Source organism: Mus caroli, unplaced genomic scaffold (genome assembly GCF_978045245.1).
Source record: "Mus caroli unplaced genomic scaffold, Mus_caroli_1 scaffold_2, whole genome shotgun sequence".
In the NCBI taxonomy this organism is placed as follows: domain Eukaryota; kingdom Metazoa; phylum Chordata; class Mammalia; order Rodentia; family Muridae; genus Mus; species Mus caroli.
Window position 1 is genome coordinate 11,020,962 of NW_028227257.1, and position 23,024 is coordinate 11,043,985.

Genomic DNA, 23,024 nt, shown 5'->3' on the forward strand with positions numbered 1-23,024 from the left:
GCCCAGTTCCCTCTGGACTAAGGGAGTTTCCCCAAATATCTGCTCCAAAGACCAAATCCCTTTATTTCATCTCAGGATGGCAGCCACCAAGTGCTGTGTCTTCTCTCAAGTCTGTTCTACAGGGGCCAGCATGTCTGAGCTGCAGTAGGGTTGGGGACTGGGAAGTAGGAGATGCTGGGCTGAGACTGGGGAGTCCCCTGGGGGCTAAGTTATATGACTTGTATGCTTGCCCCATATTCCCCCCTTCTTCCCCAGCTTCTGTTCCATGAGAGAAGCTGCAATCTCTGTGATATGAAGGTTGGAGAAGGCTGGGTGGCTGCAGGCGTCATGGGGAGCAGGGTGCAGAAGCATCATGGCTGTGAGCACCAGGAGGGATAGGGGCAGAGGCAAGGTCCCCATTCCAGGAGAGTAAAGACCTTTGAGTCTCTATTGTGAGCTCTGGAGAGAAGCAGGTGTTTTGTTCCAGTCTGCGTAAGTCCTGGAAGTATGCTTTTCCCTGCTTCTAGACCCAAATGGGCCTGTGGTGTGGATGCCACCCACCTGAGCCAGTGTCTATGCTGAGCATTTAGCTACTATGGTTGTGGCCCCAAGGGTGCCTGTGGACAGGCAGGTAAGCAGGGAATCACTGTATACATTTTTTTCTGAGAAAAAAATATTTTTTAGTTAAAAATAAAAGATCAAGGAACTTGGGAATGTAGCTCAGTTGGTAGAGAGTTCTCCTAGCATGAACGAAGCCATGGGTTCATCTCCAGCATGGCGTAAATCATGTGTGCTGGTGTAGGCCTGCAACCGGAGCATGTTGGAGGAGACCCGTGAGTCGTGAGTTGGGAGTTCAAGGTCATCCTCACTTACATACAGAGCTGGAAGCCAGCCCAAGTTACATGAGTCTTTGTCTCAATTTAAAACAAACAGACAAGCAAACAAAAAAAGATTAAAATGCAGTCCAGTTAGAGCCAGAATCCTATTCTGTATGTGTCTTGAATAAGTGAGAGGAGACAGGAAGGCATTGCTACAGTGTCTCCTCAGCTAGCCCAGCCAGAGGTGCCACCTGGGAGTGACTTGGACCCAGGCTCCCTGTCCTTTTTAGTGTTTGGCTTTGAGATGGGATCCAGCTATGCAGGTTTACCTGGTCTGGAACTCGCCATTCTCCTGCCACTGCCAAGCACTAGGACTACAAACTAGCACCGCCGTGCCTATAGTTGCCTATGTCCAAACAACTATGTTTATAGACATTCAAGATGTTGTCATGCCACACATACTGGTCTGTATAATCGTGAGCCAGGTTGTTTTTTAACAAAACCTATGTGTTTTCCTGTTAGGAAAATATAGATATGCCTTATTCTAAGGACTGCCCAGTATTGGCATAACTGATATCTACTTATTCCTCTATCTACCCATCCATCCATCTATCCACCGATCCATTCGTCTACCTACCCACCCACAACCCATCCATCTACCCATTCACTCATCCATCCATCCATCCGTCCGTCCGTCCATCCATCCACCTGTCTGTCTATCCATCCATCTATCCATCCATCCATCCATCCACCCACCCATCCACCCACCCACCTGTCTGTTCATCTATCCACTTATCCATTTATCCATCCATCCATCCATCCATCCATCCATCCACCCACCCACCCACCCACCTGTCTGTTCATCTATCCATCTATCCACTTATCCACTTATCCATTTATCCATCTATCCATCCATCCATCCACCCACCCACCCACCTGTCTGTTCATCTATCCACTTATCCATTTATCCATCCATCCATCCATCCATCCATCCATCCATCCATCCATTCATCCACCCACCCACCTGTCTGTTCATCTATTCATCTATCTACTTATCCATTTATCCATCTATCCATCCACCCACCCACCCACCCGTCTGTTCATCTATCCATCTATCCACTTATCCATTTATCCATCCATCCATCTACCCACCCACCCACCCATCTACTCAGCCACCATCACTCAGTGAGCCTTCCATATATCCACCTGCCCATCTACTTACCAACCCATCTATCCACCATCCACCTACCATACATCTACCCATCCTCCTATGTATCTATCCATATACCCATCCACTTACTCTATGTCAATCCACACACCCACCCTTGGGTCCATCCACTTGTCCATCCTTTCTTTCTTTATTGGCTACAAGCTGCCATAATGGACCCAGGCAGCCCTTAGCCGTGAGTCCCTCCCATGGCCATTCTACTCATTAAGCAAACAATGCAACATAAGACTCCATCCGCCAAAGCCTGAAATAGTGACCCAGCCAACTCTCTTTCCTTAGAGGCTGATGTGAGACCCCAAATTCTAAAATAAAATGGTGGTGGTACCCATGGTAGCCTGACCCCCCCCCCCTTTTTTAACTGCCTACTTTAATACTCAGCCCCATTCTGGGAGGAAACTAAAACACAGAGAGGCTTAGCTCCCACTTGAAGCCACACAGGCAATTAGTGCTGGCTGCAGGACTTGAACCTAAAGTGAGCCTTAGGGGAGCTTTTGAAGGCTTTGCCTCAAGGGAGTAGCACTCAGCATAGATAACATTGCCTCCCCATGGCCCTGAGGACGTGTGCACCTGTGAGTGTGAGGTGCTGAGGTGCGGGGGGGGGGGGGGCGCGGGGGAGAGAAAGGGGTGGCACTGGACACATAAACCACACCCTTTCTTTAGAGCTCAGCTTCCGACTGAGCCTTCTGGGTAATGGGGTTAAGTAGAGAAGATGGCTGACACAGCTTTCACTTCCTGCTGGGGTGCTAGCTGTTTTGTACAGAACTGTGTGTGCAGGCTCAGTGAGCATGCAGAACCAGCCTGGGTCCTCACAATCCTGCACTTTGAACCTCTGGGTCCTGAAGGGTCAAAAGACAGAAGGGAGACCCTGGCTTTAGTCGGCTTTGGTCATTGCTGGCTGCATTTTCTGGCATTCAGTCTTTTCTCTCCTTTTCCTCCTCCTCCTCCTCCTCCTCACTCCCCTTTCTCCTGTTCCTTTTTCTCTTCCCTCCAAATCCTTACCTTCCCAAGGCCTGAGATTACTGGTGTGTGCTGTGACACCCAGCTTGAAAAGACCCATTAAAATACTTTCTATATATTAAAGATTTTTTTTTTAGTTATGTATGTGTATGTACACCTTGTGAGTGCAATACCCACAGAGACCAGAAGGGGGTGTTAGGTCCCCTGGAGCTGGACTCACAGACAGTTGTGAGCTGCCCCATGAGTGCTGGGAATGGAACCTGGGGCCTCTGCAAGAGCAGTGAGTACTTCCAACCACTGAGCTGTCTCTCCAGTCCTCTAAAAAGACCCATTTTTCAAAGCAAAGCAGCAGGGAGCCATGTTGCCATCTCCTGGAAAAGACCCCACCTCAACACCATTTCTTTGTAGATTCCAGCCATGCCCTGCAGGTAGAGGTTCTTAATTGCAAACAGAGAATCCCTGTTAGTCTTTGACTTTAAAATATGTGCGTTTTCACTTTTAACTCATATTGAGATAAAATCCCACGTTCAAATAACCCTCGGACTCCGATGTAACATTCCTGACTGAACATCTACCAGGCTCCTATGCCATGATCTATACATTCACTAGGAGATGTGAATGCTCTAATAATCTCATGTTTTAAATTGGAGACAGAGAGACACAAGTCTTATCCAAGGCCACCTAGCTCACTGGGCAAGTGAGGATTTCAGGCCAGGTCTATTTGTTGCAAAGTTTGGGATAAAATGGCTGAGCGCCACAGGGGACAGTGAGTTGGCACTGTTGTAGGGCATTTCCAAAAATGGTGTGTCACACCAGACCTGCCAGTGCACTGGAGTGGGCAGGTATTTCCCCCAACACGCACATTCTTCCCACAGTCCTTACCTGCCAGCTCCAGAGGGCCCTGCCTAGCATAGCAGCATCCTCAGGGTACCTAAGTCTTAAGAACAGGAGCTGATACCTAAGCTCTGGGGGATGAAATGACATATGGGTGTGCCCAGCCCAGGCGGCCCGATCCTGCTAGCACTAGTCTGCCCCATGACACTAGCCAGTGTTCCCCTCTCTGACTGGGACTCTTAGTGAGATAAAGGCCAGCTGTGCCTTATGGGAAACATATGGAAGAGCAGATTGGAACCTGAGGGACAAGCAATGTTGGAACCGGGGCAGGCATTATGAGTTAGTTAAGAATGCTAAGTACCTCAAGCAGCCAGGGCAGCAGTTGAGATATACGGGACCTTGATGGCTGTGTTAGTGCCAAATGATGCAAGAGGCAAGGCAGCTTTGAGAGAGGCTAATACATTCATCATTACAGTGGGGGTGACTGCAAGGTCCTGCCTAGAGATGTCCTTTCTCAGCCTCTCAGAGTGGTGGCCTTCCTCTGCTGGTCTCCTGGAAGCCTCTCCCTGGCTACTTGGTTGGGCAGATTGTACCCAATCGCTTGTATCTTTACACAAACTCCCTTCGAGTCTTAGGTTCCCTTCTGATGGTGCTGAGCTGATTCGTTTCTAGGCTGTATTCAAACTCTTGTTGGCCGTGTCTCAGTGGTCAGTCACACCCTTTTCTCCTGGATCCATAGACCCAAAGAGCATATCTGTCGTCACCCACGGCAATACCGGTTCATGAACACTGCCGTTCTGCATGTCAGTATTTCCTCTGCCACAAATCAAGGATGGGAGATGGTCTGGAAGCCGGTGTCAGGCCCACTTGATGGTTTTTCAAGGAATTCTTTCTGAACCTCTCAATGATGAGCTTTGGAAACCCATCTAACCCCCTCCTTTCTTTCATGTCTGTCTTTTTTTGTCTATTTCTTGAGAGTTGCTCTGTAGCCAAGGCTGGCTCATCTCAGCCTCTCAAGTGCTCCTTAAAACGGCTCATGTGGAATTAGCCTCAGGACTGAGAGGCTAGGCAGGAAGGAAACCCTCACAGCTTCCTGTGTGGGCTTCTGGCTCAGCATTCACCATGCCATTAGTGAGCTGGGTTGGAACCCATGGAGCCTGGCTGAGTAGCCTGGCTCTCTGTCAGTGACCTTGGACCCATCTCACATGAAAATGCGGATTACCCTGACAAGTTCTGTCTGGATCTTTGCACATTGCAGAGCTGGGTTTTGATGGGTTCAGCCAGGTGCCTTTGGCCATTTTTCTTCTGCCTCTGGAGTGGCTTCTCCTGATCCCTCAGCAGCCATTACAGCTGATGACATTTTTGTATATCTCATTATTACAATGTGGTTGTTAGACAGCCAAGACTATCACCTGGTCCTTTCCACAGGGATCTAAGATCTCCCTATCTCCCTGTTATCCCTCTCCCTCTCCCTCCCCCCCTCCCCCCTCTCCCCTCTTCCTCCCCCCCCTCCTCCCCTCCCCCTCTCTTTCTGTGGTATTGTGATGTGTTCGTGATCAGGTGCATCCATATGTGTGCATGTGAAGGTCAGAGGCTGATGTTGAGTGTCCTCCTGCATCCTTCTCCACCTTACTTTTGGAGTGATGTAGTGTGGGTGTGTACATCTGTGTGTGCCTGACCAGTGGTCAGAGGAGGACACCTTATACTTTTGAGCTAGGGTCTCTCACTAGAGCTAGACTGGCACTGGTAAGCCCCAGAGAGCCTTCTGTAGTCACTCGCTACAGCACTGGGGCTCAGGCACAAATGTGGCCATACCTGACCTTTTAGATGCTAGAGTTCAAGTTCAGAATTGCACCTCACGGAAGGCCAAGAGTAGAGCCTTGGCTGTTACCAAGTATGCTGGCTTATCCCTTGCTGTGAGAACCTCCAGCCACACCTGTTCTGTAGCGATTACAGGGTTTTTTGTTAGTTTGGGGGGGGAATGGGGGTTTCCTAGGCCACTAAATTCATATGCTGTTCACAGCCCAATTCTCTGGCCCACGCTCAGAGCTAGGGACCTACGTGATTACAGCAGACACTAATAGCTTTGCTCCAGAAAGAGGGGGTCCTGATGCCCGATGTTGGGGTGTGCTCTGTGTCACTGTAGCGAGCAGGGTCGAGGAACCCAGTGGGTGCTGACTCAGCACCTTCCCACCGTTTATTAGCTTGGAGAACGTCCCCTTTCTCATAAAACCATTTAATATCCTTCAGCATTCACGCTCCACAAACACTCTGGAAGCCTTCATGGAAATGTTTTGTTTGAGTGAAAACGGCCTGGCGGTCAGTGTAGGTGGTCAGGAGAGAAATCTATAATTTGAAAATAAAGAGTTTTGTTTGGCCCTGTTTGCTGGCCTCAGACTCAGGGAATCAACGGCCCTCTGCCCCTGAGAAGGAGAAGCCACTGCCTAGCAGAGCCATGTCATCTGCTGTCAGGACTCTCATGGGAGCCCAGTGAAGGTGCCGGTGGGCTTGGGGGTTTTCTCACCTCCTGGTGGCCCATGAGTCAGGCACCCTCAGGCCACCTGCCCGGTCCTGACTTAGAGAGGGATGGCTAAACCACTGTGCTCTCTGATGATGGGGACACCGGGGACAAGCTGGGACCATAATGAGGCTCCTGAGACAGCCATGGGACTGAGGGCCTTTTGGAAACGGAGAAAAGTCGGGGGCCACAGAGATCAATGTAATCGGGGGCCACAGAGATCAATGTAATCGGGGGCCACAGAGATCAATGTAATCGGGGGCCACAGAGATCAATGTAATCGAGGGCCACAGAGATCAATGTAATCGAGGGCCACAGAGATCAATGTAATCGGGGGCCACAGAGATCAATGTAATCGAGGGCCACAGAGATCAATGTAATCGAGGGCCACAGAGATCAATGTAATCGGGGGCCACAGACAGCACTGACTTTATGTTAAGGAAGAGAAACAGGCATTTGGATTGGACAAGATTACAATGGCAGAGTCTGTGGCTGCTCTGACTTCTTATTCTTCTAATGCTGAGTTCTCCTGGAACACGCGACTCAAACAAAAGAGCTTTGGAATATGCAGAGATATCTCTCTCTCTTACACACACACAACTCTCTCTCACATGCCCAGTCACACACACATACACACACACAAACACATACACATAAATACACACAAACATATACACACATATACACACATACAGATAAACATGCATATACACACTTACACACATATACACACACATATACACATTTTTCTCCCTTTCCTTCCCTCTCCCTCTCTCTCTTCTCCCCCACATACACACACACACACATATATATATATATATATATATATATATATATATATATATATACACATGTACACACACACATATGCACATATACACACAAGCATACTTACATACATATATGCACACACACATACACATGCACATACACCCCCCAACTCTCTCACATATACACATTTTTCTCTCCCTTTCCCTATCTCTCCTTCTCTCTCTTCTTCCCCCACATATATATATACACACACATATACACACAATCACACATACATACATGCACACACACATGCACACACATATATACATAATACACATAAACACACACATATGCACACATATACACACATACACACATATACACACACATACACCCCTCATCTCACACACACATACCTGCACACACACCTATCACACACATATATACACATGCACACTCACACAAATGCACACACATGCACACACACCCATTACACACATACATGCACACACACCCATTACATACACACACATGCAAACACCCCCATTACACACATACACACATGCACACACCCCCATCATACACACACACACCTACCTGCACACCGACATGCACTGCTAAAGGGACACAGTGGAGACCATGGGTTATTGGATCACCCTGGGATGCTCCTGTCCCTTCAGAGGCTGTTTTTGTCTCTCCAGATGGGCAGCAGATTTGGGAGATGGAAGCTACGGTGGATAAAGACAAGAGCCAGCCTGTAAGCCACCAGAGCTCAGTGCCCCCACTGAGGTCTCTGTCCCCTGTTCTCCCTTCCTTCCTCTCTCCTTCCCTTCTCTCCATCCCCACCTGTTCCTACCCTTCCCTCCTCCCGCATCTCCATCCCTCACTCCCTTTCCCACACCCTGAACTCAGAGATTCTCAGCAAGTACAGGCTGAACTTAGTCTCACTGGGCACGCACAGAGCCCAGGCCCTCTGGTGTGTGACAGTGTCATCTCCATGCACTTTGCTAGATCAACTTCTCTTGCTGGGATGAAAAGTTAAATTCCTTTCAGTCAGATGTAGGGCACAAAGCCAGCCTACCTGCCGTGGGGTGGGCTGGGTGGACACGCTCAGGATCTGGGTGGGAATCCAGGCACACTACATGTGGTCAGGATCATGACACCTGCTTCCTTCTAGAACATGCTTTTTGTTGAGATCCCCGAGTATCGCAACAAGCACATCCGCGTGCCCGTGAAAGTCAACTTCTACGTCATCAACGGAAAGAGGAAACGAAGTCAGCCACAGCACTTTACCTACCACCCAGGTGAGACATTCTCCCCCATAGCCTGCTCAAGACACCCACGCTCTGCTCTCCGCAGAGTTACCTGGGCAAAGGGGCTCCCTCCCTCCCAACCTGTTGTCTCTTGTGTCGGACGGTGGGTAAGGGCACTTACAGACAGCTAAGCAGGTGGATCTTGCTGCTTCTCTTTGTCATGGGTTTGGTCACATTCAGTGTAAGGTAGACATGCTCTAGAACTCTCAGGGTCCTTGACTGGCCCCACATGGGTGGGGTGTAGTTATTTGGGGCACAGCCAGACCAGGTCCCATTCATGAAATTCTTTTAGCCAGAGAAAGTGGAGCTAACTTCATGGAGTGCTTCCAGAGGAAACTCTAAGGCGACTCGTGGGTTCGGTGACTATAGTGGATAAATTGGGAAAGGGTGAGAAGGTTCACCCTTGGGTCAGCCTCCATCCCGACCCCTGCTGCCACCCAACAGGTTAGGAAAGACTTACTGGCCTGTAATCCTATAATCCCAGCCCCAAACTCCCTAGTGCACTGCTGTCCTCCTACTGGTCCACATGTCAGGCCTCGGTAGGCTCAGTTTCATCAGGGTGCATGGCAGGCTTGAGCAGTTCCTATGAGGATGTCACTGAGGGCCAATGTGAGTGACTTCCTGTCAGGAGCACAAGCGGGGTTCCCAGGCCCTAGGAGAGCCTTGCATAGGCTGCAGGAGAGCCTCATAACAGCCTTCATGTGTAGCAGTCCCGTTAGCAAGGAGCCTGCATTCTGGTGTGTTCTCCCCGAGCCTGCATTAGCAAGGCCTCCCTGAGCTGAGCCTTAATGCTTGGCTGGTGGAACAGGACCCCAGCAAGGCCCAAACCCTCAGGTCTCTAGTAGTCCAGGATGGAGATGCTGGCCCTTGAAAGGCATTTTCAGAAGTCATCTTGGGGATCTTGAGTCAGAATCACGCTTCTGCTTGCCTCTTCCAACTCTGACCCTCAGGAGGTGGCCCCACTTATACTTAGGGACAATCCTGTCACCTGTTTGTGTAGTTGTCCCTCCCTCTAGGACCCTGTGATGTTTAAGCAGGATTTGGGGCAGATTGGCAGCCACTTTTCTGGTTGCTATGACCAGCACCTGACAGAAGTAACTTAAGGGACAGGTGAAAGGTTCCCGCTGACTCTTGGAGCGGATATAGGCTTCCATGGCAGGAAAGGCTTGGGAGTGCAAGGCGGCTGCTCGTGGCACATCAGTCAGGAAGCAGAGAGACGAATGCTTCTACGTAGTTCCTTTTCTCCTTTTTCTTCAGTCCAGGATCCCAGCTTCCTATTTAGGGTGAATGTGAAGACCCCCAGCCCTGCCTTTGTTCAGGGACCTGGGGGTCTTCACATTCACCCTAAATAGGAAGCCCTTCTCAGACATTCCCAGAGGTTTGTCTCCAACTGATCCCAGATCCAGATGATGGGGTCAAGAGGAGGTGGGGGTCCCCACAGGTTTTCTCTTCTCCTCTTCCACCCTGAGAAACAAGGCTGTGCAGATATAAGGGTAAGCCTAGCTTCCACCTGTCCACGGCTGGGCCAGGAAAGCCTGTAGTTCAAGGGCATTCCAAGGTCAAGTGTCACCTGAAGGCAATCCCAGGGGTCTCTTGTAGCCCAAGGATAACAGACCGGCCATGCTCCCACCCATAAAGCTTCGCAAAGCCAGGCTCGCTTTTCCTTCTCCTTGGCACACATCCACAGGTCGCCATGATCGCCTCAGCCCCGTGCTCTTCTCTCCCACAGTCCCTGCCATCAAGACAGAGCCCAGCGATGAGTATGAACCATCTTTGATCTGCAGCCCCGCCCATGGAGGCCTGGGGAGCCAGCCATATTACCCACAGCACCCAATGCTGGCCGAGTCCCCCTCCTGCCTTGTGGCTACCATGGCCCCCTGCCAACAGTTCCGCTCGGGGCTCTCATCCCCTGATGCTCGCTACCAACAGCAGAGCCCCGCAGCTGCCCTCTACCAGAGAAGCAAGAGCCTGAGTCCCGGCCTGTTGGGCTACCAGCAGCCGTCCCTTCTGGCAGCACCCTTGGGTCTGGCTGATGCCCACCGCTCTGTGCTGGTGCATGCTGGTTCTCAGGGGCAGGGGCAGGGCTCCACCCTGCCACACACATCCTCGGCCAGCCAGCAGGCCTCACCCGTGATCCACTACTCACCCACCAACCAGCAGCTTCGAGGTGGGGGTCACCAGGAGTTCCAGCATATCATGTACTGTGAAAACTTCGGCCCCAGCTCTGCCAGGCCTGGCCCACCTCCCATCAACCAAGGTCAGAGGCTGAGCCCGGGCGCCTACCCCACAGTCATCCAACAACAGACTGCCCCAAGCCAAAGAGCTGCCAAAAACGGACCCAGTGACCAGAAGGAAGCTCTGCCCACGGGAGTGACCGTCAAACAGGAACAGAACCTGGACCAGACCTACCTGGATGACGGTAAGAAGCTGTGCTCCCTCAGTGTCCCCATCCTGGGTGTCCCTGTGTACCCTGCCACCTCCTATGCCTCCGTACCTCCATTTTAACTTGAGGGCTGAGAATAAGATAATCTTTAAGATAACACACACCATCTCCCTATGGGAGTGTAGGGGTAGATGCTGGCAGTCATAGGTGTCCCCTCCCGCCACTCAGTAGGAAAGGCCAATGAAGGGAGTTCTGGCCACCGGGGTATCCCCTGAGGTCATGAGCTGGGTCTGTTTTACCACTTCCATACTCTCCTTCCGTGACCCCATTTAGACGGAGGGCAGGAAAGCAAAAAGGAAGGGAGAGAAGCCTTCTTTCTTTCCCATAGAGGAAAATCCCATTTTATGGCTCTCTTCTGTGCACGGGGAGGGGCGGAGACCGAGGCGAGAACATAACCCTTGAAAGGGGCTCTATCAGGACCATGAATGGGGGCTGTGGGCAGCTCTGCCACGTGCTGCCAGGACACAGAGACCATTGAGAGAGGGTAGCAATGGGCTTCCGCTGTGTGGAGCTCAGCTGATAGGGAGGCAGGGCCAGGAAGAGGATGGAAAAAGGCTTGGTATGGAGGGGTCCCCCGCTTGTGGGCACATAGCCTGGCCAGAGGCATAGCTGTCAAAGCAATCATGACAGGGGTTGTTAGGCTCTCAGAGGAAGGCCACACTCTTGAGATAAGCAAGGGGTACCTGGAAGGCGTCGAGGGTGGGACAGGTAGAGGAGACTTTGAAGCTCTAGGTGATGAGGAATCTGGGATGAGGGGCTCAGAATTGAGAGGAAACACCAAGTAGCCCAAGCTGCCCCTGTCCCCAGCTCCAGCTCCGATAGCAGCGCCCAGAACCCCAGGTGTAACCAGCCTTATTCCATTCCATGTGGAGGGGGCTGACCCCATTGGAGGCAAGGAGATTAGTGTCTGAACAGGGCAGGCGCTTCCCAGCAGCCTCTGGGAACAGAGATGTGCCAACCCCTCACACTCCCACCTTGCCAGTCATCTTTCCTTAAAGATGAATGCTAATCGCCTCGGTTATAGAACTGCAGGTATATTCCTTGGTGGGTCAGAGGTGGTCACTGGTGTCTGCTACATCCCCAGATCTATGGATGGGATGGCTCCTGTTACAGAGGAAGCAGCTGGGCTTGGGACCCTGGGAGGCTTCCAGAGGTGGCTTTCTAGACACAGGCAGGCTCACCGGTATGTTGGTGTGAGCCTCCATTCTCCAACATGGTTCAACCCTCGGGGATTTGATGGCTTCCACTGCAGGATTCTTTTCTTCAGTACCTTCTCCACAGTGTCTGTCCCCCCACCCCCACCCCAACTCTGCCCCGTAATTGGTGAGAATCCTCTGCTGGATTTAAAGTCTCTGCCTTTAAAAGGTGTAAAGGTTGGGTTGTTGCAGGACATCTCAGAACCTTGACTGTCCTGGTTGACATGAAAAAATCTGTAAGACCAGGAGGTGCCCTGGTACTTCCTAGACAGCAGAATGAGTTAGACACTCTGAAGTTAGACATTCCTGCGGTCTTTGGTCCTACACACACACACACACACACACACACACACACACACACAGAGTCCTGGAGGTGTGGCCCATAGCAGGTCTGGCCTGAAGCCCAGCACTGGTCCTTCACCTGCTATATTCAGGTGTCTCCATTTACGCTTTGTCCTCTCCACCCCCTCCCAGACCTGAGTCACGTGTCCCCAAGGCAGCAAGGTGTCATTGGCCACTTTATGCTTGGTGCTTGTCTCACCCTGTCCCCAAGGTTCTGTTCATTGTAGCCTGCTGTGCTCCGAGGTGAGATGCGGGCAGTTTGGCTCTTGATTACAGAGGTCCTCCTGGTCCTGCACTGGGGGAACAGTCCCATACATCCCTCTGAGGTACAGGGTTCTGAATTCTATTGTTTGGGGTTTATTGTAGACAGGTGGACTCTAGACATGCTTCCATCTGCCTGAGGGTGACTGGGTGTGGCTTCTTTCCTTCTAGCTGTCATTTAAAGGATTCTCTCCCATTAAAGCCAGAATTGGCTGCCTAGAACATGGGCCACATACTTACAGTGTGTGATCAGGGGTACAGTGGACACGAGGCCTGGCCTCTGCGTAGAGGCAAGCATTGGCCTCAGAAGTTTGTTCTGCCTCTCCCTTGGGTCCAAGGCGCTCCCCCACACCTCCACCCTGTGCTTCCACACTTGGCCCATGGCCACGTGCCCTATCACATGCACCTCTTTTGGGCTGTATTCCTGCATGCTCTTGAGGCCTTTCTGAGCCTGTTCTTCCTTAGGCTGAGAATCCATCTGCTTTCCCACTCTGATGGTCAAAGATGCTTACAAACGTTTCCTTGAAATGGGAAATGTGACATTCCAGGTACAGCGGGCCTCCCTCATCCATCCTTGTCATGTGGTCTGCAAACATTGACCTGCATTCTCCTGCCTGTAAACCCTTCTGGAATTCATCTCCCTTCCTGAAGCTCTGTATTGTACTGGACGTTTCAGGCCGCACAGGGCAGCTGGTCCAGTAACCAAGTCTCTTCCTGTCCCTTCTCCATCCTCTCCAGCTCCCCTGTCCTCACCCTTCACCCTTCCCCTCTCTTCTTGACTCCCTGATCTCCCACCATTCATGCCCAGATCCCCAAGTTTTTTGCTGGCTGCCTTCTGAGCTAGGTACTGCTCTGGGCTTTGGGTGGGTGGGATGGATGGGGGCAGGGCACGAAGCCTTGCACGTGGGGCATTTTTGTTATGTGATTTGTGCCTTTATTATAAGGATAGATATAAGTGTAGATGCCCATGTATAAGGGAGTGTATCATGACAAGTGGGGGCAGTTACACAGGTTCAGAACTGGAGGGCAGACATGGCGCAGGGTGGGCACAGCTCCAAGAAGGTCTGAAGGAAGAGCATTTGGGGATGGGTGGACAGGAGGCCTGGTGGCCTTGAGGTCGGAGCAGCAGGAGCTGTTGGGGGGGGCGTTCTGCAGCTGTGATCTAGGTATTTTTGGAGAAGATGGCTCTGGCTGCCTTTGCAAAACAGATGCTAGGGAGGCAAGCGTCATTTCTAAGACAATCAGAGGTTTATGGTCACCTCCCTTAGCTGTTGGTTCCCATCCTTCCGTTTCAGATATTCCTGTTCAGCCTTGGTCCAAAATATTGGAAAATTCTGGAAAGAAATCGTTTTTACAGTTTTTCCTATAATGATCCTTTTACTGTCGGTGGTCTAGTTTGTGAATTAAGTTACCTCCCAGGTTTTCATGTTTAGATAACACGAAGCATTCATAGGGACACGGCCAGCTTTGTTGAAGGCAAATCCCCTGCGGATGGAGATGGAACCGATCTGAGCACCTTTCCCTGAGTTGGGTTGTTTGAGATTCATCTCAAAGTGCCAAAGTAGGACAAGAGTGTAGGTCACCTCTACCACTTCCTCGGTGTGAATGCAGGGCTCTGTACATAGTAGTAGGTCATTGGGAGTGAAACCAAGGGGGACTCAGAAGTGACTGTCACCACTGGTGACTCCTCCTGGGAGCCATGGTGATGCCGCAGATGAACTGTGGTTTAGGGGTCATCAGGCCAGCTTACCACCAAGCCCACCGCAGACCCTGGGGACATGGTCATGCCCTTAGGTCTTAGCCACAGGAAGGAGACTGTGGGGGCAGAAGGAGCTGGGGCCCAACTCAGCAGACACCCTTGATGTCTTTCTCCCTCCCGGGGAGAAAGGATGTGGTCTGCTGCTGGCTGGAGCCTGGAGGGGACCTATGGGGACAGCCTTCGCTGTGCACACATGTGAGCAAGAGTGTCCTGGGATGGGAAACACCAGTTTGAAAGCCACTTCAGTCCTTGTTCTTCATAGGAAAAGCGTGGACAGGAGACGTTGGCTGGATGTAAACTGAGTGTTTTCCACTCCATTTAAATATCGGACTGTATTATCGCCAACCCCCAAATCGAGTATACAAGTGGGTCACCCCAGAATTACAGCCTGAATCTCTGCAGAATGCTTTGTGTATGGGCCTGGGTACTAGGTTTGACACGCAGAGCCTTGTGTGTGCTAGACAAGCGGTCTAACTCTGAGCCATGTTCCTAGTCCTTTTCCCAGGTTTACGTTGTTTTCTTTGTCACTGAGCCATGAGATTCGGGTGTCAAAAACTGACTGTGTTTATGTACTACAGCCCTCTGCTGGGTATAGGAAGGAACCTGCAATATATAAAAGGGTTTTTTTTTTTCCCCACCCCTTTCCTTGTAGAGAATTAGTCCCAGTGCCTCGGGGACAGTGTCACTCACCCTGGGGACTTCTGGGGATTCTGCGTGTGGTCAGGAGCAGCTGCTGATCCAAGTCCTTCCCTTCCCATAGAAGGAGCAGCACACATCCCTGTGCACAGACACTGGAAGGTCACTCTCGGCCACAAGCACAGAGGACAGGGTGCCCTACACACTTATCCCATGCCAAGCAGGGCCGGTTCTGGTTCATGAGTCTGAGCTCAGTTCGGGGCCTGCTGGGTCTAGAGGTTCTGGCTGGGCTTCCGTCCTGGGTGTCTGGCCTCAGTGTCCCCACTGTGGTAAAAATGGCTTCCAAGTCTCAAGATTATTAGAAAAAGAGAAATGGGAGCTTCCCAGTAAGGGGTGTGTGTGTGTGTGTGTGTGTGTGTGTGTTTGTGTGCTTGGGTGTATACTCTGTGTGTGTGTGTGTGCTTGCATGTGTACTGTGTGTGTGGAAGTTGGAGGTCATCCTTGGGTGCCCATCCTCACCTTCTACCTTATCAGAGACAGGGTCTGTTCTTCTCGCCTGTGTATTCTGGGCTACCTACCTGCAAGCTCCTGGGAGTTCTTCTGTCTCTGCCTTCCACCTTGCTGCAGGAGTACTGAGATCACCGGCATGCAGTACTGTATCCAGTTTTCATGGGGTCTGGGGATCTGAGCTCATGTCTTCATGTTTGCACTGAAAGTGCGTTCATTACCCACTGAGCCATCCCCCCAGCCCCCTAGAAAGTCTCTGACAGGGATCCACAAGCATGGTGAACAGTTAGTCACATTGGTCAGATCCTTCTGCCCCACCTCCAACAGCAGCAGCAGCAGCAGCAGCAGCAGCATGACCTTTAGCCCAATATCTTCTGGGCTATGCCGATATCATCGAGAGAAGCTGGGCTTTGAAAAAAAGAGCCTTGAGGTTGACTCAGCCTGAATCCCTCTCATCCTACCAGGCTTCCTCTTGTCAATTCAGAAAAACCTTAGAAAGTTCCCAGGTTCAGAAAACCCCACCTGGGCCCAGACAAACCCACAGAGCTGGCGAGGGCTACTGTTTGCAGATGGCTTACCTGAGCTCAAAGTGGGTCTGAGTGGCTTTCCTTGCAGTGGCTTAGCTCTGTCCCTTGGCGCACCTCCACCCTACCCCTCCTGACCACTCTTGTGCCACTTAGACCTTCCAGACTATTCTCTGTGCGCTCCTGCTGCTGGCTCACATGATAAAGCCTCCTTCCAGATGCTGCTGCAGGCCTTAGAAAAGCTCTGCCTGCCCCTGGGATGCTGCAGGGCAGCTGTTTTCAGAAGATGGGCCCTTGGCTTTGGAGGTCAAGAAACACTAAGACACAGAAAGCCTGTCCCAGAATGGCTGCCCCCCTCAGCCTTTATGCCAGAGTAACAGGTTCTCCATGAGCACCCAACATGAAGAACCCAGTGCCCAGCATGGAGAACCCAGTGCCCAGCATGGAGAACCAAAATGGCCCTTGCCCCATGCACAGCTGAGTCTTTCATTACGACTTACGTGGCTCTGCAGAACAGCCTCCTCCTCCTCCCGGCTGTTTTCTCGAAACCACAGTGGGCAAAACGGGTCGGTTTAGCAAGAGGAATGGATAGCTCAGCATTTGGCAAATGTCACAGAGGCCTCTCTGGATTCTTCAGTTCCCATTAGGACAGAGGCAGAAGGGCCCAGGTGCCCCTCTGCCTTGGTGAGCACACAAGTGCAGGACCCACTCGGCACTTCACTGGTGTCAGGATAGATGCCATGCACGGCAACTCCAGGAGAAATTGGGGTATCGCCCATAGAGCGGCATAGATTGTAATGAGACTCCATCTCCCAGACCACACCTAAAGTAATGTTGTGTGCGTTTGTAATATATAAATACCTATTTATTCCCCTCAAATACCTACTCTAGCTCTAGCCTACTGCTCTATGGAAAAGCAAACGCACCCAAAAGCAAGTTAGTGGCTGAAGGCTAGGAACCGACTGGCCAGCAGCTAGCCGAATCTTCCTTCTGTGCATTCTCTGATCTTTTATCCCTGTTGGTAAATACATTGTGGACAGCCAGCTGGCAGAGGGAGTTCTGTTTTCCCAGGGCACTAGCTCCCACCCCATGCCTCTTTTGTGAAGAGTCTGTAGCTTTTTCCCCTCCATCCCACAGAGCTACTATTTGGATTCTGCCTTTGGGCTGCGGACTTGTCTCTTACCCTGGACGCCTTTGACTTGGTTTTCGCACCTGGAGAAGGGCCTGCGTCTTGGGGAATGATGAAACCATCAACTTGGCTCCTTCCCATGGTGTTTTTGACACCTCTTTAATTTTTTATTGATCTGGAGATCCAGTCACCTTGAGACCGTTTATAAAGGAAGAGCCGGGCCTGCTTTGTCCATCCATCTGTTGGTTCTGTCTGTGGGTGGAGGGGAAGATACTCAGGGTTGGGCAAGAAGGGTGTCTGTTCAGGTCCTTAGCTGCAAAGCTTGCCCACTTGGGCCGATGTCTGTTTTGTCCTCTACGCTGCTCTGAAACTAGATCTCTGGACAGGAGAGCAGAGCAGAGAGCCCCTGGGTCACGTTGCAGCCAGTGTGGGGCATCCAGCTCGGGCTTGGGCAAGACTGCTGCATGCAGGCGCTTTGCACTAAACTGCCTGCTGTGAGCTAACAAATAGGTCTCATCTGTGGCCCTGTGACTCTGCTGTCCCAGAGAAGCTGGAAAGACACTCCCTGCTCGCTGTTTTTCCAAAAGTCTGGACAAATAGGCATTCTGTTGTATAAACTAATGGCGGTGGGGGTGGGTGCCTGTGAAATGTCCAGCGGCTGGTGCTCACCGCAGGGGCTGATGCTCACTCACTGCTGAGGCTGGTGCTCGGTGCTCACTGCTGAGGCTGGTGCTCGGTGCTCACTGCTCACTGCTGAGGCTGGTGCTCACCGAGGGCTGGAGCTTACAGACTTCTAGGAGTTGATAGAGTCTTTTTTTTTTTTTTTTTTTTTTTTAGAGGTTGGATTTTTTATTTTTTGGCTTTCTGATTTTAATTGGAAAACCCAAGAACTACTGAAAGGAAATAAAACTTGAGACCTGTGATTCATGTAATGTATGTCAAATAGCCCAAAGAGTTGTTTGTGAGCTTTGAAACCTGGGGCTGAGAACATGATAGAGTCTTTTGAATTCAGTTTTATTGGGTACCTAAAAATGAACTGATCCCAAACTGACTAACTAGCTCCCTCCGTCTCTTCCTAACACATGGATTGGGTTGGAGTCAGCTCTTGCATGTGGAAAAGGAAAACCTGTTGGCGTTCCCTGGGTGCAGTTAGCTTGAAGATTTTGCTTGGCTCACCTACACAGTGGTTTTGTTTTTTTTTTTTTTTTAAATATATTTAGATTAGATGCAGCACTAAAAAAGCAGGGAATTGTACGGGGTGGGGGTGGTGGAGAGAGGGAGAAGGGAATGGATTTTCAGGGTCCCGTAGAAAAGCAAAGGATCTGGCTACTTGGGACCTGCATTCCAGCTCAGCAGCCATCAGGAGTCAGAGTCAAGGCAAGCAAGCCCCAAGTATAGTGGCTGCCTGAGGATACAGCCTCTCCTGCATTCACGCCCCTACCACCTTTATCATGGTGGTAGACTGGGGTCTGGACTACTTAGCATCAGACCATTTATTGGACTTTCTGTAGTTGGAGACCTATGGGCATTTTTTTTTTCCTGAGACAGGTTTTCTCTATGTAGCCGTGGCTGTCCTGGAACTCACTCTGTAGACCAGGCTGGACTCGAACTCAGAAATCCGCCTGCCTCTGCCTCCCAAGTGCTGGGATTAAAGGCGTGCGCCACCACACCCGGCTTATATGCCCATGGGCATTTAATATGAGATTCACTTCAGAAACATAATTTACCCTTGTGGGTGGCTAAGGTATCACCTGAACAGGTGGGAACCTGGGAAAGCTCTCTCGGCCTCTGCCAGCCTGCCTTTTTCTTCCTCACGCCTGAGGGACCTTTAAGTGGGTAAGACTTTTAAAAGTCTCTCTGTGCATATGTGTACATGCATGTATTTGCGTGTGTGCACGTGTGTCTGTGGAGGTCAGAGTCTTCTCACTTGTCACCTTAATTTTTTGAGGCAGTGTCTCTCACTGAGCCTGGGGCGCACTGACCTGGCTGGCCAGAGAACCCCAGGAATCCACCTATCTTCCCAGGACTGGGATCATCAGTGTACAGCCCTGCAGGTCCCGCCTTTTGACCTGAGTTCTGGGTCTTCCTGCTTATGCAGCAGGCACTTACTGCCGAGCCAGCTCCCAGACCAACTTGTTTCATGATTTTATCCTGTGTTTGCGTTTAGAGTGGCTGCCCTGGTTCTGCGTGTGTCGTACCCCACACTGCTCTGTTGCTTCTCTATACTAAACAGTGTCCCCCCCCCAAAAAAAAAGTCTCATAAGGATGAGTTTATCACAGCAGGTATTTAACCATTTTTACTTCGAGAAACAGAAACTTGGTGGTTTGTCCTGTGGAATTTCTCCTGGCCCAGTTCCTTTCAACCTTTTCAGCTTGGTCCTCTGTCTCTGATGCCCTGTTTGTTAGTGGCCATTTGAGAGGTGTGACAGTCACAGGAGGTGGTGCATCTTCACTTTGAGGGGTGTGGCTTCAGGTGGCCGCTATCCTTGGAGGTTAGGAACACTTGCTAGGGAATGCCTCCCTCCACAAATGCCCTGGTTGACTGCGCTGGGTGACCTCTCTTCCCATCCAGCCGTCCCTTCCTCTCCTGTGAGCTGGAAAACATCTATAAAGGGAAACTTCCCTGCGCCCACAATGGGAGAATTCAGATAGATGGGGAAGCCCGATGAATGCCCCGATTCTTCCCCGTTATTTACCATTTAAAAAATCATAGGTCAGTTTGTTAATATGCTTCCTTAGTGATCAGCTAGGGCTGTTTGTGCGTGACTTATTTGGAGCCATTATGAACTCATGGCCTTACCATAACTGATGTTTTAAGGTTTGAATGGCCGGTTTGAGCAGGTCTTTTTGTCCCTGTCATCGGTTGGTTCTAAATAAGGACTTCCTACCCTCTCTTCCTGTGCGTAGCAATGTGCCGGAGGCTTCGGGCAGAAAAGAGTCCTATGTGCAGACTGAGTCTTGCACGTTCTCCCAGCTATATCAACAATACAAATATTATAAGAGCCAAAATTACATAATTACATACGACCCATTGATACTCCTCGAGGACAAATTTAAACCAGAGTCATTCTGACCTCTGAGCCCCTCTAATGGTTTAAAGAAGGCTGACTGGCTATAACCGGCTCAGTCATCTCTCTCTTAAAGAACCTGGGGCTATGGCTCAGTTGACAGAGGGTGAGAGACCCTGGGTTTCTGCAATCGCAGCCCTGGTGAGGTGGAGGCAGGAGGACTAGGAGTTCAGCAGCACCACTGGCTAACTTGCACTGCCTGACTCAATCTCCAAAAAATAAGAACTTTTTAAAAAACAACCAACCAAAACCTCCCTGTTACCATTTCCCATTGTCATTCTCAAGCGTGGGGAATGTCTAATGACATAAAGTACAGTGCTCATAGTGTCGACTGCTTTGTAAATGCTCTCCTGGGTCCAAGGAAAGAACTGAGTCTGGCCACTTGGTGTCGAGTCACTTTCTATGTAGTCCTGTTCTGCCCCCTCCCTGTGGCGTCTCACGCTCCGTAAGAGGTCCCTGTGCGCTGGGCGGTGGTGGCACACACCTTTAATCCCAGCACTCGGGAGGCAGAGGCAGGCGGATTTCTGAGTTTGAGGCCAGCCTGGTCTACAAAGTTGAGTTCCAGGACAGCCAGGGCTACACAGAGAAACCCTGTCTCGAAAAACCAAAAGAAAAAAAAAGTCCCCGTACTGTATATGGCATTCCATGGTTTGGGCTCTGCCCCTCACAGGAGGGTCTGCATGTGGTATTGTCAGTGAGAAGCTGGCTCCAATTCAGCCATGATGGCATTGAGGCTGCCTCAGCTACCAGGCCTCAAGCAAGCACAGTGCCTGAACTCAGCATGTTCTCACTCCAAGCATGGTAGGTAGCACCCTGGATTCCATACTGGGGGTTCCCCCTTTGTTTCTGAGCAGCCATCTGAACAGTCAACTTGGTTCTTAGGCCTGAGAAGCCTCCTGGAAGCAGCCTCTCTATGCAGTTTCCTGGAATTTGCTTTTGCTTTCCGCCTTAGGTGGCTGTGGCATGCCTGTTGCTGCAATTCCCTCCCCTTTGGTCAGCTCTGTAGTATTCCGCCACGCCGCTTACTCAGCCATCTTGCTGATGCTTCCAGGTGCTTCTCCTTGCTGTTAGAGACAGCACTGTCTGGAATTGCCTTCGCCTCCTGGCACATGTCCCCAGAATTCTTTCTCAGACCTGCCTGTGGAGAAGTGTAGGCTGTGAAGCGTGCATGCCGATGTGGTTACATCACTGACATAAGTCACTCCCTGCTCTCCTCTGTCACCGTGGCCACCCATACCCCTTTCCATGTCTTACCACTGTGTACGTGGGTCTATGCACATGAGTGCAGGTGCCCACAGGAGCCAGAAGAGGGCGCCAGATTCTCTGGAGGTGAAGTTAAAGGAGTTTAGGATGCTGTCCAAAGTGGGTACCAGGAACCAAGCTCTGGCTTCTGGAAGAGCAGGTGTATACTCTTAACTAGGAAGCCATCTTTCCAGCGCATGCCTTTCCATGGCTGTGTGGTAAATGGTGTCTTTGGGGGGAACCGTTTTGAGTTCTCTTTAGCTGAATTCATTTCTGAAAAGTCTGCACTTAATGTGACTCTGGTTAACCTCCTCCACACTGTCACCCAAAGCTTGAAAGACATGCAGGGCCCCACCATGTCCTGCAGAGTCAATGCTGTTGGGTCTCAGGCACCAGTGGTCCTAAGCTCAAGTTTAAGGGCCAGTGAAGGGTTCTCTCTCCCCTACACATCACTGAGAGACTCCACTCTGTCACCTTCCAGGCACAGGAGTCCTCACATCACCCTGCACAGTTCTACTTGGGGTTGACATCCAGGGCCATGGTTTTCTGAGTTAATCTTCTGAGAGATGCAATCTTCCCCGTGGGCCTGTGGCCCACAGGGACTGTCACTGGCTTCCTTACCCCAGGGCAGGGCTCTCCATGGGCCTTGGCTGTTAGGTCGGTTTCTGTCTAGCCATTCTACACTTGAGTCAGCTGACAGGGACTATTTATGGGCTGTGAGACATGGAGCATCATGGGATCTGTGGCGACTTGTTAGACCACTTGTGGGTTCTGGAACCAGCTGACTATCTTGTGTCTTCTGTGTCCTTCCAGCAAGGCAGCTCTTGGGGCTCCAGAACTACAGTGAGTATTAGGTCAACCTGAGATCATGAACCCTTTAGGAAGGCTGTGTTACTAAGCCATGTGCCCAGGGTCTTGCTCTGAGACATCCAAAGCCAGGTGTCTGTGCATACTGGTTCCTGCTAATATGTTTCAGATGGGACAAGGTAGGATGACAAATATCCAAGGATGAGGCCTGTATGCCATGGTTCTCTAGATACTCCAAAGGTATCCAGACTGGTCAGCTAGTCATCTCCAGGGTGGCATCTCCTATGCATCCCTGAGACACAGCCCTGCTCCTCTTCCTTAGGCCCCTTGACAGAGCTCTAGCTAGTTGCAAACATTGCCCAGTGGAGATGTCAGGTTGGCATGGGTCAGAGATGAGGATGCTGGGATCAGGCCCCACAACACTGTCCTGTGTGGCTTGCATCTTACAATCTGAATCAATCTCTCTCTCTCTCTCTCTCTCTCTGGGGTGCTGCAGAGGGTAGGCGGTTCCTTTACCACCTTGGGGCTTGGTGCAAACTGCTCTGCCCACCTCCACCCAGCAGCCCTTGCCTGGCTAGCACCTCTGCCTCTTACTTGAAATCAGAGGCCCATAGCTGCTACGTTTACTCATCCTGAGAACCGGGGACAGTTTGGAACAAGGCATTTTTCTCAGAAGCCCCAAGGCCTTGCAAGTAAGTTGTCTGGGTGCT

The 23,024-nt window shown here is 50.9% G+C and overlaps 1 protein-coding gene across 4 annotated transcripts in view; it reads left to right on the forward strand.

Annotated features, from left to right (window-relative positions):
* Nfatc2 (nuclear factor of activated T cells 2) overlaps positions 1 to 23,024 on the forward strand; it is a 127,551-nt gene that overhangs the window by 88,927 nt on the left and 15,600 nt on the right. For all 4 annotated transcript variants that reach the window (XM_085832151.1, XM_021180887.3, XM_021180861.3 and 1 more), the window contains exons 7-9: positions 7,789 to 7,844; positions 8,265 to 8,391; positions 10,130 to 10,819. In XM_085832151.1, coding sequence (XP_085688277.1) covers positions 7,789 to 7,844; positions 8,265 to 8,391; positions 10,130 to 10,819 — 873 coding nt within the window. The remainder of the gene's footprint in view (positions 1 to 7,788; positions 7,845 to 8,264; positions 8,392 to 10,129; positions 10,820 to 23,024) is intronic.